The sequence below is a fragment of the Lagopus muta genome, chromosome 19 (assembly GCF_023343835.1).
Source record: "Lagopus muta isolate bLagMut1 chromosome 19, bLagMut1 primary, whole genome shotgun sequence".
Classification (NCBI taxonomy): domain Eukaryota; kingdom Metazoa; phylum Chordata; class Aves; order Galliformes; family Phasianidae; genus Lagopus; species Lagopus muta.
Genome location: NC_064451.1, coordinates 565,434 through 582,253, shown reverse-complemented (window position 1 = coordinate 582,253; position 16,820 = coordinate 565,434). Strand labels below are relative to the sequence as shown.

Genomic DNA, 16,820 nt, shown 5'->3' with positions numbered 1-16,820 from the left:
TGAGTTCTGAGCTGTACAACTCAGGATGAAGCAGCAAACCCTGGGGAAGTTTCTGCAGACATCTCAGGCAAGTTTAGCATATGTGGAGTACCAGGGCTGGCCAATGCTGGGCTCCAAGCACCTGTTTGAAGCATTTATCCATGCCTGAGGAACACCACGTCCTGACGCTGACTCCATGATACAAGTCATGGTAGGATCCAGGTGAGGCACAGCAGATCTCTCAGGTCCTTGGGAGCTGTGATTCATGCTTTGAAGAAGTCAGAGCTGCTCTCCTGCCTGCTCCTCCCAGGGTCCAGCCTGATCCAGAAGAGGTTAGAGAGAGATCTATGACATCACCTCACAGCATAAACTGAGCACACCAGTGATTAGGAGAGAAATGGGGCAGCAGAAGAGACTGAGGAAGAAGGGAACACTCTGATGGGAATAGCTACCACCTTTGAGAGCAGCCAGGCCAGCCAGTTGGTCACAGCGAGTTCTCTAAGGGAAAGAGAAATGAGAGTTTGTGGCAGACCCCAAAGGGAAGGTGTGGTGACCTACCACCACAGAGCACAAGTCCCAGTCTGGTGGATGGCCAGGACATCTGGAGCAGCTCCATGGCTTCCACGAGACACCAACATGTCATAGATTCAGATGCAGGGCAGGTCTGCCCTGCCTTTCAAACCAAGATCTCGAAGGCTTTCCTGTTTGATGGGCAAGCAAAGAAGAAATTCACCTCGTGCCTGGAAGCATGGAACTTGGTGAGAAGAGTGCAGGCATCAGAGGGAACAGAAAACAACGCATGGGAGCTGCAGGAAAATAGCAGGTGGAAACCAAAAGATGCAAGATAAGGGAGAGCAGACTTACAATAGGTACAGCGCTTCTACAGATATCTCTTGGACACTGAAAGAGGTGTTGGGGAGGAACATGGGCCTGCTGTGACCCAACAGAAAGGTGCCTTTGAAGGCAGGAGGATGCCGTGCTCAGTGGCACACCAGTGGCTCATGATTCCTTGGACTGCAGCAAAGGTGAAACTTCTTGGAGTCAAGCACCAAAACCAAAAGCCTGTTGGTCAGCATGGACCTCTGCACCAATGGTTCGTTCAGTGTTTTGACAAGAGGTGACTGCTCTCAACTCAGATGCCAGCTCCAAGAACAAGATGCATGTACAACCACATCTCCTTAGCATCTGGCTGCCAAACATCCAGCAGTCACTGGTGGGACTGGCAGAGAGCGGACTGGGTCCCTGCCTGTGAGCCAGGAGGGAGATGGAAGGAATGGTGCCAACCCTGAGGATACTGGAGGTGGCCCAAAGAGGACCTAGCACTGCTTCAAGCCAGATGACATGCTGAGATTCACCCATCGGGGCAGGCTGCTCCTTGCTTTCCAGGTATGTGGCTGCTTTTGAACAACTGCAGCCAACCAGCTCTCTGCGTTGTCCTTTCCTGCTCGTCTTGAATGCTTGCTTGGTCCCATCACTCAGGTCGGTGGTCGTCCCTGCCAGATTTCTAGCAGGCTTGGGGTCTCCCCTGCCTTCCTCCCTGCTCCCTGTATGCCCTGGGTGCAGGTGCCACACACCTCCTCGATAAAGCTGCACCCGTGAGCCTCAACCACACCCTGGTGACAGTATGGGGTGTCAGGAAAGCAGCGTTTAGTGTGTGCTTCAATGGAGATGGGAACGGGCACCAGCCTAATGCCTGGGAGCCGACAGCTTTATAGAGAGGGTGCGTGACACCTCCGCACGTCAATGCGCCAGCCGCCCTCACCCCTCCTACCACTAAGGTGAGCACCAGTTTGCCAATTCAGAAGCTGCTTTCTGGGCTGGTTTGGCACTGCTGGATGGGCTGTAAGTGGGGCAGGTGCTTCCCTAAGCTGAGCGACTGGTCCTCTCCTTAGGTGGGACTCTTGGGCAAGGCATTTGCAGAGCTCCAGGTTATCCTTCCCTTCATTTTGTAGTCGATTTACATGTAGGAGATTTTGACCATGGCAAAGCAAGTGAAATGAATAAAGTACAAAGTTCTGTCAGGTACTAGTCAGACACTGTTGATGCTTTAAGCATGTTAGCCATGTTACAATGGAAAGAAAAGGTGTTTTACATACAGAAATCTACATACATACAACAGCCCGAGACTTCTAGTTTTGTTGTTGTTGCTTAAACAAAGCTACAAGACAATGTTCAGGAACTGACCTTGGACTCTCTCTCCTCCAAGAGGGTCTCCAGCTTCTTTTGTGCAGCACGACCTTCGTGGTCGTCACTGACTATCAGAATGACGTGATTCCAGTTGAAGACTCTCATCATCTCAAACCAGACGTTGGCCTGGTGAGAGTATGGTGGGACCGTGCGCAAAAAGGACAGGTGGATGCTCTGCAAGGAAGAACAAGAGCTCAACATAGACTGGTGTGGGTCAGCTGCCGGTGTGCACCCGGGTTTGCACGGACAGGGCTGTGAACACAAGGGCAAGGAGACGAAGCTCTGTGTAATCCTCTGGGTTGCACACCTTCAGATAGAATCATGGAACCACAGAATCATTAAGGTTGGAAAAGTCTCTAAGATCATCTGGCCCAAGCGTCCACCTATCACCAGCTTTGCTCAGTAAACCATGTCCCTTAGCACTGCATCTCCACAATTCCTGAACACTTCCAGGGACAGTGACTGCCCTGCCTCCTGTGCAGCCTGTTCCCGTGCCCAGCCACGCTCTCAGAGAAGAATTGTTTCCTAAAAAAAAGATGTGGTTCCTACATTCCTTTCTTTCAGCTGAGAAGCAAACCTTGGCTATGATCTCATGCTTTTCTGTGGTCAATCCATTGCATGAGAGAGAGGGTTTTTTGCTTTGTTGCCCACAAATGCGTGGTGAAGAACAATCTACCCATGAACAAACTGTCAGAAACATTCAGTGCAAATACAGCCTCTCCTTTTGCTTATCCAAAAATATTACAGAGCTGTGGGCACTGAAGGGAAAACTTTGCCTTCAGAGCATTGTAAGGAGCAGCTGCAGGTACATGCAGGTATACAGCGGCCATTTGTCAGGAGGAAAGCTCAGAGAAGCAGTTTTATAATGTGCTGTTGGGCTGTTTCTAGGTCAGCTTGTTCTGCGGCAGCATGCAGGAGGAGGCAGTGCTGGACTCCTGCCCCAGCGAGCCAATCTGATTTGGTTAAAGACATCATTATGGTTGGCTGATTGAGCAATAGCGATTCCAGCTTAATTAAGTTCAGAGCTCTTTGGGGAGCAATTGGACCAAAAGCTGTAGCTAGCAGAGAGGTTTCAAAAAATGCAGCTTCTCCAAAAGGCCCTGGAGTCAGCTATTAGAAAATGGCAGTGCTTATACTCAGCATGGATGCTGCTCAACAAAGCAGCCCTGCGCAGGAGGGAGGCAGAGGACAGAAAGAATAGCACAGTAATGTTTGCTTTTAAGGGCTGAAAAATCCCCAGGGCCAACCAGATCTTGTCCAGAGCTGCTCACCCAGCATGGGTCACAAGTATCCAGCTCAGGCTGGAAGGAGAAAGGTGTTGTACTGCCATAGATCTCCATAGGAGGAGCAGCCAGAGCAGCCACTGCCTCTTCCACATGCGCAGCACAGAGACAAGGCCCAATCAAACCAAGCAGCACACAGGTAACAGGCACAGCTTTCATGCTGGCCATGTCTCCATGCACAGGGACACGTGAAGGACAGTGGGCAGCTGACCCACTGCAAAGAAATGCAGTGGCAAGCAGCAAAATGCCAGAGCACTGCAAACATCCCCTGATTATGGGAAGCAGGGAAGATCCGTGGCTCTTTTCTAGTGCCTCAACCATCTTGCAGCCCAGGAGCTGCAAAAATGCTGTTTGAACTGATCCTGTCTTTCTTAAGTGCTGTAAATACATACATCAAGGTTTGGATGAACAAATTTTACCACTGAGATTTTAACCAGAAACCAGTAACAGTTCCACAAATGTTCTGAGGTGGGGTCAGAAGGGTATTGGGCTCATTATGACAGTATCTCAGCTCTTGGGTTAGAAAGTTATAACTTTTCTGTGGGGTACTGAAAAAAAACAGATTGTAAACTCTGAGTTGGGATTTCAGGATGAGCAATCCCATTCTGTGTTTGGAAGCATGTAGGACTTCTGAGCTTCCCTGCAGAGCCCAGAGCTCATCAGAGAAATGGCAGTAAATGCCCTTAAAGGTTAATAAGTCCAGCTGATGATGTGCAGGAGATGTTGAGGATCAGGTTTTGTTTGATTTGATAACAAATATCACAGCAGACACCCTGGCTTTCCACAGTTCTCTTGCAAAGCCCTCTCAAACTCAGCATAGTTTTCCTGACCCTTGGAATGGAGCATGTGGGGCTGTCCTGCAAGGTATGGGATGCGTTAATCACTGCATTTATTTAGCCCTTTTTTTTTTTTAATGACTATTATTACGTACTTCAGCTCTTCAGCTTCCTGCAGCACCTTCCTGTCTCCAATCAAAACCTGGGTGCACAGCCCTGTGCTTCTTCACTGAGCCATGCTTCCGGGGTAAAATATGATGGTTGGGCCTGGATCCAACCTCCTAAGTGGGTTCAATCCAGCTGAATCCCAAGTGCACTGGGAGCGATGATGGTCACAAAGCTGGGGATGTGCTGGGAGCTGCACAGTGCTGGTGGCTTTGTTGGCGTGAGAATGTGCGAAGAGAGCTGAGGTTGAGAAGACACGTGGATTTGTCTGTAGATGAGGCTGTGGGACCACTAGGTACTACAAGTGTGCTCACAAAGGGACTGCGTGCAGGTCCATGAGTAGGAGTGGTGTCCTCTATATCTTTCTGCCTAAGGGCTCACCACAGCTCCCTGTCCATGGCTGGTACTGTGATTCTTCCTACAGGATTCATGCAACAATATTATACTCTAGTGGGAATCATCACCAGTGCCCCTCTCAGAAACATGCCCCAAAGTTGAGCTGTGTGGGAAATCTCAAGGAGACTTGATAGAAATCCCAACACAGGAAGTTCCTAATAATTACTCAAAACCCATCAGCTGGGTGCAAAAAAAGCTCTGTGAAAGGACCCTGTGTTGCTGTGCTGCCTGCTCTGCTCAGCCTGCCCACCCCTCAGAGGCACTGCAGGTATGGGAGGAAGCTGAAAGAGCTGCAGTAGCTCAGTCGTGTGCTGGGAGGTGGTTCAGTGGGGGCTGATGCACGAGGAGTTCAGCTGGGCTCCATTCACAGCTCTCAGCCCATATGGAGCATTGGTGAAGGAACAGGGAATGGTTTCATAAGATGCACCGAGGAGACCAAACAAAGGCTGCTGAGCTGGCTGCAAGCCCATTTCTGAAACAAACACTTCTTTGAATATTGGGAGCAAGAACACTTGCTCCCCTCAGGTATCTCCACAGGAAGACTGAGTGCCATGCTTGACTGCAGATGCTAGGAGAGCATCAGAAGGCTCTGGGAAACCTGTTTTGCGAGGCCCATGCCTCCCCTCTCAATCAGTTTAACCTTGCGAGGACCATAATTAACTCTGAGTCTTCAAACCCCTGTGAAATTTAGCTAAAATTGGCTGACGCCTTCAAAACCAATCGGGCATGCACACAAAGTGATCGTACAAGTGTGTTTCCATAGAAACGAAGCCGAAAGCTATAATTTCCTGAATTAAAAAAAAATAAAATATCAGCATGTTGATGACTGCAAAGCCAAAAGGGAAGCAGCTGAGTGTCCCAGCGCTGCATCAGCCCATCCTGCAGAGCTGCACACCACTTCATCCCATGCCCTTTTGCTCTCCTCTTCCCTCTTCCACTTTGGTGTTCCCTCCAGTCCATTATTCAACCTCCTCGCTCCTCTCTCCACCCAGCCCTTCCCTGTGCCCACATTCCTACTGGCACCACAGCTCTCTGCAGGAAGTGCACTGAGGCTCAGGGGGTGAGATGTTCCCTCTGCAGCCCTTCAGCTGCCCCACTGCCTGGTGGGGAGCATCTCCATACCGCTGCCATGTGTTCCCCTCCAGCTATGAGTCAGAAAACACCTTTTAAATAGGAAAACGTGGATGAGGTTCTCATCCGCTCAGCTCAAGGTCATCATCTGGAAAGGGCAATCAGGGCTTTGCTGAGAACAAACGGGACCAGCAGCATGTGGGTCCCAGCTCCTTGCACATCTCTCCTGCTGGCATTGCTGATCAAACCCAGCTCCATCCTGCAGCAGCACCAGCCCCATCTCTGCTGCCCTGGCCCCCTGCTCCCCTGGTCTGCCACTCAGCCCTCCCACAGTGTCTGTCCCCCTCCCACAGTGCTGTGACCCCGTGGGATGTGCACATCCACAGCTCCTGTCATTGTTGTGGTAAGGGATTGCTGGCTGTCCTGCCATGGTTTCACCAAGCCCTGCAGCTGCTCCTGCACAGCAGCCTTGCTGGTTTGGCTTTCTGTGTGCCTCTGCTCCTCCCCTCCTGAAATTTGACTTCACTTAGCATGTGGGTGGAGTGACTATTTTTGCACTGAACATTTGCATTTGTGAATATTCACATTTCCCAAGTAAAGGCCAATGACTCGTGCTCTGACTCGTGCTCTGCAGCAGGCCTGATGTCACGCACTGAGCTCGTGCACCTGAACAAAACCTCTCAGCAGGGCTGTGACAGCACACTGGGCAACCCGGCCCTGCTGCTTTTGCTCTCAGTGATCTTGATCTCAGTGATGTGGGGCTGGGAGCTGAGGGCATGCAGCCAGAGAGCTGAGGAGGATGGTTTGAGACTCTGGAATCTCAATCCTTCTTGAGTGCTCATGGAATGGATGAGTAGGAAGTGACCATAAAGCCCATCCAGTTCCAACCCCTGCCACAGGCAGAGATACACGCAGTAGCCCAGGGTGCCTAAAGCCCCACCCAACCCAGACTTTAGCAGCCCCAGGGATGGGGCATCAGCCATAGGGCAACAGATTAGCCGATTCTCTTTGCTCTCCTAGTAACATCATGTGAACCTCTTCCCCTCCACAGGTGCCCCACACCTGGGCAGCACCCAGGACCTCCCCCAGCCATGGGGGGAGGAGTTAGTGAGAGCTCTTGGCTTGGCTGGAGAGCAGCGAGCCCAACAGCCTGGCAGGGAAATGCTGCAGAAATCATCCTGCACTATGTAGGTCAACACTGGCAGCTGCGAAAAAAGGATGTTCTGGGAATGTGAGAGAGGGAGGGAGATGCAGTTTGAACTGGAAAGGGTGTACGGACAGACAGACACATAGATAGCGTTTATCATCAACCCTCCTGATGGGCACTCTCGCTTTACATCACATGTATGAGGTACTAGACTAGAAACATGCATCAGTTACCTTATCAGAATATATAGACATGCGTGTTGTCAGACCAATGACAGGAATCCTGTAGAAGCCAGCTGTGTATGATACAGGTGTTGGTGTTAGGTGATCGTTGGGAGCAGGTGGGTGACTAACTAATATTGCATAGACCTGCAGGACAGGATACATGACACAAACATTATTTCACAGGAGCACATCAGCCATCGAGTGTGATTTTCCTTTTCTGCAACGTTAAAGAGCCCCACGTTAGCACAGTAACAGCAATCAAATCATCAGCAGCAAAACAACGAATGCACTGGGGGAGGGTGGTGTGAGCCCAGTGCTTGAAGGGGATGGGGCTGCAAAGGTTTGGACATTCACGGAGGTGCCACGCCGAGCTGCTCAGCTAAACTAACAACTTCCATGGATTACAGATTGAAGGGAAGCATCTCCCTTACAGTCGCACTGTGTAATGCGATTTCTTTAACCACGCACTTAATACTGGGTTGTAATTCCCCTCTGAGGACTATTACATACAAAGTGGTCAGCTGGGAATTGGAGTGGGAGGAAGAGCAGCAAGCCACAGTGCACATCGGCCATCTGGCTCCGGGCACATGGGAAAGCCGGGGGGGCAGGGAGAGCAGTGCTAAGGCAGGAACAGCATGCTGGGTGCTGGGTGCTGGACTGTACCAAACTGGGGAAAGATGATGGCAGCGAGATCCTGCTGTGATGAGAGGGCTGGGATCCAGCAGGATCCTGGTTTCTGTCAAATGGGGTGGGAAGGAGCTGGGTAAACCCCGCGGGACCCTTTGTTTGAGGAATGTCCTCTGCTGGCATCAGGTCTCCTGATAGGGGTGAATCTGTACAAGGACTTCAATGCCTAGGAGGAGACAGCACTTCTTCCCTCCTCCAAGCATCTGCCCCAGCACTGGGATGTGCTGTGCACCCTGCTGCAGGGCAGGATGGATGAGGAGGAGGAGGGATGGCTGGGGACAGGGACTGGGGACAGGGTGGGATGAGGGGCAGGGTCTGAAGCCCCTACCGTGGGAGAAGGGGGACATTACTGAGGGCAGCACGTGGGGGTGTGGGGAAGCAGGAAGGGGTGCCTGGTGCCCAGCTGACACAAGGAGTGTGTGAGGGGCTGTGTCAGAAGGGCTGGGACGTGACTTGGGGACAGATTGCTGGGTAGCAATGGGAGAGGCGGGAGGCGAGGGCTGCACAGGCGGCACAGCAGCTGACCGAGAGGAGCCATTTTGCGGGGCCGGCACAGTGCCAGTGAGCTGGGGTAGGAACAGCTGAGCCCCACAGCTCCAAGGAGCCAGGATTTTGGCCGTTGGGATGGCACAGCAACCCCAGCACCTGGATCCCCAGCACTGAAGCCCTCTCTGCATTGCAATGGAGCAGCAGCCCCAGCATCCACTCAGCCCATGGGGTTTGCTCTGGGGACGAGGCTTAGAGGTGGCCTGGACATGGGCATCCATCAGCTGGGTTACAAAATGAATCTCAGCCCTGCAAGGGATCCAACCGAGCAGCAAGGATCCCGAGCAGCCGATGGTGTCCCTGGGGACGCCTCCAGCCACCCCCACCTCTGGCTAAGGAAACCGTGTCCCAGTCAGCTGCCACCTCCAGCTCCCTGCCCCCTCACTGGCTGGCTGCGTGCTGGGCGTGCATGCACCCATCATGACTGTGTGCATGTGTCCCCATGGTGCAGGTTTGCATGCTTTGTGTGCATCCCTGTGCACCCATGCACAGCTCTGCGGGAACCTTCTGCATGTGTGCAAGGTGGATCGGGTGTCCATGCATCCGCCTGCACACTCAGAGCCTAAGTGGGGTCAAAGCACATGCATGGCAGTGTGTGCACATGTGTGTATGTATGCTTGTGTGTGTGTGCTCCAAGTTTGTGCCCATGTGTCCTGTGCATTTGTGGCACTGGGGGAGCAGTGATGCTGTGTGGATGATGGGGGTGTGTGAGCTGTGGTGCAGCTGTTCAGATGTGTGCCCTGCACTGGGTGCGTGCATGCAGTGTTTTATGTGTGCCCGTGCTTGCAGTGCACAGCAGGACATGCTTGTGTGGCAGCATGCGTATCTGTGCACTGGTGCAGCGTGCGCACACGGATGTGGCATACGTAGCGTGTGCAAAGCAGTGCTGCATGCTGTCTTCATATGCAGCATTCTGAATGTGTGCCCGTGTTTGAATGATGCACGCATGCACATGACATGTGTGCACACAACACATCCCGCGGGCGCTCCTGCAGCGCTCCACGAGAGCACAGTGGGTGTCCATGCGTGGTGCTCCCGTGTCCACACGCAGCGCGTTCATGCCCACGCATGCACCCACCTCTGCTCACACCCACGGTGTGCATGTGTGTCACCACGCGTGTGCCCGCGTGCAGTGGGTGCGTGCCCGCACCGCCGCTCGCTTACATAAAGGCTGCAATGCGGGCAGCGGTACCCCGAGGCGGCGGGGCAGGACCCCAGTCCGCGGCTCTGCCTTCCCCGAGCCCCGGGGCGGGGGGGGGGAGGGCACCGCGAGGTGGGGGAGGCTCGGAGCCCTCCGGGGACGGGGCGCGGGGCTCCGACGATGGGGTCGCCGGCCCGGGGTACCTGGCTGGAGATGAGGTCCTCGCAGACGGAGAGAGCCATCTGAATGGCGTTGGGTTTGTGCGTGACCGAGGTGGCGTTGAGCTGCAGCTTCCAGGTGCCGTGCCTCTTGTTGGCCTGGTTCACCGCCTCGCGGAAGATCTGCTCGTGCTTCTTGGTGCTCAGCACCGCGCCGATATTGACGATCTTGGGGTCACAGCCGGCGCGGGCAAAAGAGGAGGAGAAGAGCAGGGCGAGCAGCAGCAGCCGCATGGCGCTCATCCACGGGCGGCCCGGAGCCCGCCGGGTCCGCGCCCGCCGCCCGCCGCCCGCCGCTCAGCTCGGCCCCATGCGGCCCGGCGCGGCGCGGGGAGCTCTCCTTGGTGCTGAACCGCCCGCTCCGCTCCGCGCCGCACCGCCCGCCGGCGGCTCCTCCCGCTCCGCGGCCCCGCGCTGCCGCAGCGCCCTCCCACGGCCCGCCCCCGGCCCCCGCGGCAGCGGGGGGGACCCCGGGTCGGCCCCGGGCTCTGCGGCAGCGCCGCTCCGGGTGGAGTCGGTGTGAGACCCCGGCCGCTGCTCTCCGACCCGCCTCGACTCCCGCTCCCTCAGTATGGGTTCAATAGGAGCAGCCCCGAGTGCCGCTCCCTCCCGTGCCGGCCGCCCGGGAGCCCGAGGAAGGACGGAGGGAGGGACTGAGCCGACCCTGAGGAGGCTGCGGGAGCCCCGAGGAGCGCAGGGCTGGGGTCTGGCTCCTGCACCACATGGGAGCACCGCTGGTGCAGGGGGCGGTCCAGGTGGGGCTGAGCATCCAGCTGCCAGGAAAGCGTCTCCAGGGGTCCGACTCCTTTCTCGTCTTTTCTCTTGCACTGTCCACTCGGGGTTTGAGCGTTCCCATTACTCTGAGAAGCACGATCACACCCCATGTGGGGTAAAACGAGGTCTCCTGGGTTTGTTTTCCCCCGCAAAGATTCCTAACTACACAACACCTCTGACACACATCCCCAGCCCCAACTGGGATGAACTGCCCATGACATGAATGTCACCATGAATTTTCACCTCAGAGCTGGGGGATCTTGGCCAGCACATCTCTGGGGAACAGTGGTTAAGCAGCACACACCTGATTCCTGTCTTTATTTCATCCCTCCACCATTCTTGCAGGAGTACCTCATGGAGCAACTGGGGCAGGTTTTCACCATTCAGTTCTGTCCATTAATTCTGGGCTATGACCTAGAGATTCTTCTTGTGGTTCTCTCAATCTTTCTGACCCTCAGCTACCACTTGCCTTCTCCAGAGGGCATGGGATCATAGCAGCTGGTGGCCAACATCTGGAGCTCCATGGTGAAAGCTGCTGGGTTTCCCTCTTGCACCACCTCTCTCCAGTTGCATGAACATTGCACACCAGAGCTGTTGCTTTGGCCCTTTTGGAAACAAAAAACAAAGGGGCTGTGGGTAGCCACAGCGTGTTGCTTTGTAGCTGCATGGGACAAATGCCATCGGCTGTATGCCAGCCAAGAAAGCAGGCTGAGCACTGCAGAAGAAAAATCACCAGAGATATTTTTATATCAGCCATTTTGAGGGTATTGCCGCAGCCCACCTCTGTGCTTGTTTTGCAACGTGAGTGGAAGCAGAATTTTCTCCCCCAACGCAAATTTTCTCACTGGCATCTCTGAAGTGCAAGTTGCCATGGAAACCATTTTGCCTGGGTCCCACATTGCCCACATGCGCTCGCATGAAGCTGCAGAAGCAAAATGGCCGTTGTGCAATGCCTCAGGGTTGCAGTCTTGAGGGGCTGCCGCGTTTCACAGCTCTGTGCCAGCAAGGAGACCCAGCAGAGAGCCTACAACTGCTGGGAGAGCAATGGAGCCCATTGCAGTCATGATGCACCGGGTGAGAGAAGGATCACGGCCCCACCTCGCCTTAACTCTTGCAGTGCTCTGCATGCAGCTCCACAGCGATCCAGCTGTGCTCTCCGCACAGACATCCATGCACATGTCACCCTGCTCAGTGCCACTGCACTGTTTTCTCTCCTCCATGCATGGAGCTGACGGACTTGTATTGCTCACATGTGGCTTTGCTCACCCTGCAGGCTCTCTTGGAGGGGTGAAGCGTATGGATAACTAGAGGTGCATCCATATTGATGGACTGCATACATTTGACTTTATTTCCTCCTCCTCACCAGCTGAAATCACAGAACCACAGAACATCCTGAGCTGGAAAGGACCCATGGGGATCATGGAGCCCAACCCGACCCCACACAGCACCACCCAAACCCCAACCCTACAGCTGAGAGCAATGTCTCTGCACTCCCTGAGCTCTGTCAGCTCAGAGCTGTTCCCACTGCCCTCAAGGGCAGATCTTTATCCTCACGCCCAGGCTGACCCTTCCCTAACAGCTCCATGCCATTAGGAAACCAGGTCTAAGCACTGTGTCACCTCCGTTCATTTTTCCCTCCAGAGGCAGTTGTTCCTGGCACCAGGAACAGCCCAGATCACAAACTCCTGCAGCAAGGCTCAGCCTGCACAGACGCTCTCACTGCACGGCTTCCACTCATGCTGTGTCCTCAGGCTCTTTGATCATCTGAAGGCAATGGGTGCACGCAGAGTTTTCGCAAGGTAAGAGCTGTGTAAATGGCGGGTACAACTGCATCCACCAGCTGATCTGTGTGAAGACTCTGCAGCAAGCAGAGAGTCTTTGCTTTTCCTGTGGCTTCCCCCTGGCATGTTATGGCAGCCTTCTTAATCATGGTTTGCTGCAAGCAATTAACAGTTGCCTGTTAGCAATTAGCACATGCATAATATGATGCTGCTTTTTACGTCTGGCACCTTCTGGATGCAGGAGAGTCGAGCTGCAAGATGGGGTCAATGCTTGTGTGGTGTCCCATTGCTTGGAAATGCTGTGAGCCTTTCCTGGGCAGAGAAAAGCCACACAGAACTGAGAGGCTTCAGGGGATCAGCACTGAATCCAGATAAGTGTTTCATCTGCCTTGGGGCAAGGCGTCAGCCCCGGTGGGGAAAAGACGATATGAGACTTCATAAATGAGGAAATCAAGTGTTAGGAATAGATGAGCCTTGCTAGTCATCATGGAGCTACTAAACAAGCTGAATTCCTCTTCTGAGAAAGTTAAAATTTAATTGAAATCAGAAAATGTGTGGCTCTAATATAGGCTTCAGTAATGCCTTTTGTGTACATCTACAAGACAGAGGAGTGATAAAGTTAATGCATGAAACCAAGCAGAGCACCTACTGAGTGCTGCCTATTGCAGAGCTCTGCGAGCTGCTGTCAGTGAAGAGCTGTAAGTGGAAAAACTGTTGCCACTGTGTAGATTGTATTCTTTACAAAGGGGCTGGAATACTGGTTAAAAGTCCACAGAAGTTATTTGGAGAAAAACTGTGTGTGCTACAGAGAGTATGAAGTGGATGGAATGGAAGCATGTTGCCTGTGGATGCTGCACAGTGGGAGCAAGGCCAGGGCTCTCAGCACTGGAGCGGCCATTTCCTCGACACTTCAACACACCTGGAGCAGGTGAGACGGTGAGTCGGAAATAAGACTTTCTGATGTCCAACCTTCCCCTTCTTGCACAGTCAAGATTCCATGGCCGGAGCCTTCATCACAACTAGGAAATGTTGGTTGGACATCACATACAGGAGATGCTGGATGCTGCTGCTCAGTGGTGAATCCGAAGCCCTAGGTACCCTGTAAGCAGAGGAACCCTGTTGGTCTCTCCCACATAATTCTGTTTGCCTTCAGATGGGGAGCCCAGAACTGGACACAATAATAAATAATCCAGATGTGCCCTTCCCAGGGCAGAGTAGAGGATGAGGAGAACCCCCCTCACCATACTGGCCATGCTCTTCGTAATGCACCCGAGTGCATTATTGGCCTTCTTGGCCATGAGGGCACATTGGTGTCTCATGGTCAACTTGATGGCCATCAGGACACCCAGGTCCTTCTCAGATGTGGCCAGTGGAGCCACCAGGCAGCACAGCTCTTGGCACATCTCACCTCCTTGTTGGCTCTTCTCAATTCTCCCTGCAGGATATTCATAGACTTTTGCCACCCTTGTGAGCACAGTGTGGCTGGGGGAGAGTGGGACACAAAACACCAGTGGCCAGAGGAAAAGACGGTATGAAAAATAACAACAGTTTGGAATAAGAAGGGACTTACATGCACAGGTATGCATAGCTTAATATTAATATGAAAGTTCCCATAGCTAGTGGGAACTTTCACTGGAATAATTTTCTAAAGGAAAACAACATAGATACATTTGAAATATTCTGTAGGGAAATATTATTTTTGACAAAATACTGATTTCCTTCTTCAAAATGAAAAAAGAGATGACTGCACACCAAGTCCCAGGAGACACAACAAGCATGCTTGGTGACTTCCAGCCCCCCAAGGCTGCTGTATAACAGAGGCCTGGAAGGAGTTAAGCCAAATGGTCAGTGCTGGGGACTTCCTGCACATCTTCATGCCACTCCCTGGAGAGATAGCAACACCCATCTCCTCAGAGCCCCTTTAGCTGCACTCCTGAGCCTTCAGACCCGCTCCAAGTAGCTTGTGCCAGTGCTCAGAGCTCTCCTCACATCATGGGGCCCAGCTCTGCAGTTGACTTTCCAGTCCCACCAGTTGACTTTCCTTCCATTGACCTCCGGTTGGCTCCCAACATCCTCCTAGCTCCTTTCAATGACCTGTTGACATTTGTTGACCTCTCAGTGATCTCCAGTGCCATCAGTTGACTTCCCAATCCCTCCCAGCGTTCTCTAGTTGGCCCCCAAGACCCTCCCAGTCTGACCAGTTGACCTCCCGCTCCCTCCGTTCTGCAGTGCCCCTACAGCTCTGCTATGGAGAAAGGCTGGGCTCGTTTGGCCTGGGGAATGGAAGGCTCTGAGAAGGCATCACTGCAATATTTAAGGCATAAAGACAGCTTGTAAGAAAGGTGGAGAGACTTTTTACCAGGGTCTGTAGTGACAGGACAAGGGCAATTGTTATAAACTGAAAGAAGGGAGGCTTAGATAGACACAAAGAAGAAATAGTTTAATGAGAGCAGTGACACTGGAACAGTTTGCTCAGAGACAGTGGAAGCCGTGCCATTGGAAGTGTTCAAAGTCAGGACAGACAGGGCTTTGAGCATTCAATTTAGAGAAAGATGTCCCTGGCTGTGGGAGGGAGCTTGGGCCAGGTCACCTTCAAAGGTCCCAAAACTTTCTATGATTCTGTGATCCTATGACATGGATCTGCCTAGCACATCTCATCACTCCTGGCTTCATACTACTGCTGGGATATTTTCACATCTGTGTGAAGTAGTTCCAGGGACTTCCCCACTCGTGCAATTCCCATGTGCTCCTTACCTAGGGGGAACAGAAAAATTAGGGGGTTGCTTTCCAATCTGCTATATATGACATTTAATACATCAGACATCATAAATGTGAGGCACCCAGCCTCAGGAATAGCTTTGGAAGATGCTGAGCAAACCAGACGAAGCCAGAGTTGGCCCAGTTGTGTCAATATGGCATGTGGGGGCAGAAGCTGATGGCACCAGGCTTGATGCTGCACTGGATGTACCTCACCCCAGAGCCAGCTGGCAGGCTGGAGCATGGAGCCTGGGTGTACTCCTCTTCAGGCCAGAACAGATAATAAGTGTGTAGGGCTCAGAGCACAAGAACGTGACAGCAGACATGCCCCTCTTGGGAGCTGTGCCCTCCTGTCATCTGTGATTGATATATGCAAGGAGATCAAAACCTTGTTGTTGAGAACAGAAAGATTGATTGCACATTTTGTTTGGTTATGAAACCAGCCTAAAAATAAAGAAAAACATGATGAGACAAGGATGAAGAACACTGGCTTTGAAGAAAATTCTTTTTTCCCCATCTTTTCCCACTGAGGTGCACTCACACAGAGCAGGCACATGTGGTCGGGGGGGCTTCCTGGGAAGATGGACACGCAGGTAGGATTATCTGGTGGAAAATGTCATTGAGAGACTTTGTGGCCAACAGCCCAGTCCTCCAAGGCTTTATCCTCCTCCTGCAGTTCTACTGATTTTCAAGACCTCAGGTCTGTAGCTTCTCCCCATGCCTCCCTTGGCTGCCATTCCCTGCTTCTGCTCGCATTCTCTGTAGTTCCTCTGGGTTCCCCCCACACCAGGTGAGGTGCCCACCATTACACACACCTTGCAGTTCACCAGACGTGCAGATATTTTTTGCTCTGCTCCCAGTTACATTCCTAACAGTTCTGGAAGGAGGGCTATTATGCCTGGAAGCTTGTCAACTATTTTTCCATCTCTATCAGCTCATCTAATAGAAAATATTATTGTCCTCTACGGACCCTGTCTCTCTTATATGCTTAGATCATCCTGTCTACAAAAGCATTAATACTCATTATTCCTAGCATCACATTTATCTTTTTGAGTGGTTTGGAGCAGTGAACAGATACAGAGACCACGTCAAGCAATGCTCAGCTCTCTTGCTAAGTGCCAATTAGCAGCTAACCCCCTCTGTGGGCCTTGGCCATGTGCATTGCATTTCACTAGCAGGCACTGCTGCTTGCCTGTCAGTCACTGAGAAATTTGCAAGGCTTCTTCTGCCGTACTTCACGGTCAACTTTACTGTAGTGAATAATTTAGAACCATTTTCATCAGGAGACTTAGATGTCTGTTTATCCCCTTTCCCAGTTTCCTCGTGAGCAGGCAGATACAAACGCCAGTCCTCATTCTCCAGCTGAGCATTTATTCCCTTTCCTGGCTTCCTATCTTCTCACCAATTACATAAGCAAAGAGGATTCCCCTGCTGTTATTTCAGGCTTATTTAGGAGCTTTTTGTATTCGGCCTTAGAGGAAGTGCCTTGAAAGTCCAAGAGAACAAAGCATGAACTTATTCAGCTGTTTGTTGAGCTCCCATTTCTAGTGGTGAGGCATAAATTCTCACAAACATGCTGCTGACTCTTTCTCACTGAGTCACACTCAGCCCTGTGTCGGAGAAGCCTTTGCTGCAGTGTCTGATGGATTTGCTCAGCGCAGTGCAAAGACTCATTGATCTTCCACTCC

At 52.5% G+C, this 16,820-nt stretch overlaps 1 protein-coding gene across 13 annotated transcripts in view; it reads right to left on the bottom strand.

Annotated features, from left to right (window-relative positions):
- GRIN1 (glutamate ionotropic receptor NMDA type subunit 1) overlaps positions 1-10,124 on the bottom strand; it is a 31,799-nt gene extending 21,675 nt beyond the window's left edge. For all 13 annotated transcript variants that reach the window (XM_048966211.1, XM_048966203.1, XM_048966204.1 and 10 more), the window contains exons 1-3: positions 9,806-10,124; positions 7,238-7,372; positions 2,164-2,340 (exon numbers count right to left, since the gene is read on the bottom strand). In XM_048966211.1, coding sequence (XP_048822168.1) covers positions 2,164-2,340; positions 7,238-7,372; positions 9,806-10,063 — 570 coding nt within the window. In that variant the 5' untranslated portion in view covers positions 10,064-10,124. The remainder of the gene's footprint in view (positions 1-2,163; positions 2,341-7,237; positions 7,373-9,805) is intronic.
- Positions 10,125-16,820: the final 6,696 nt, after the last annotated feature.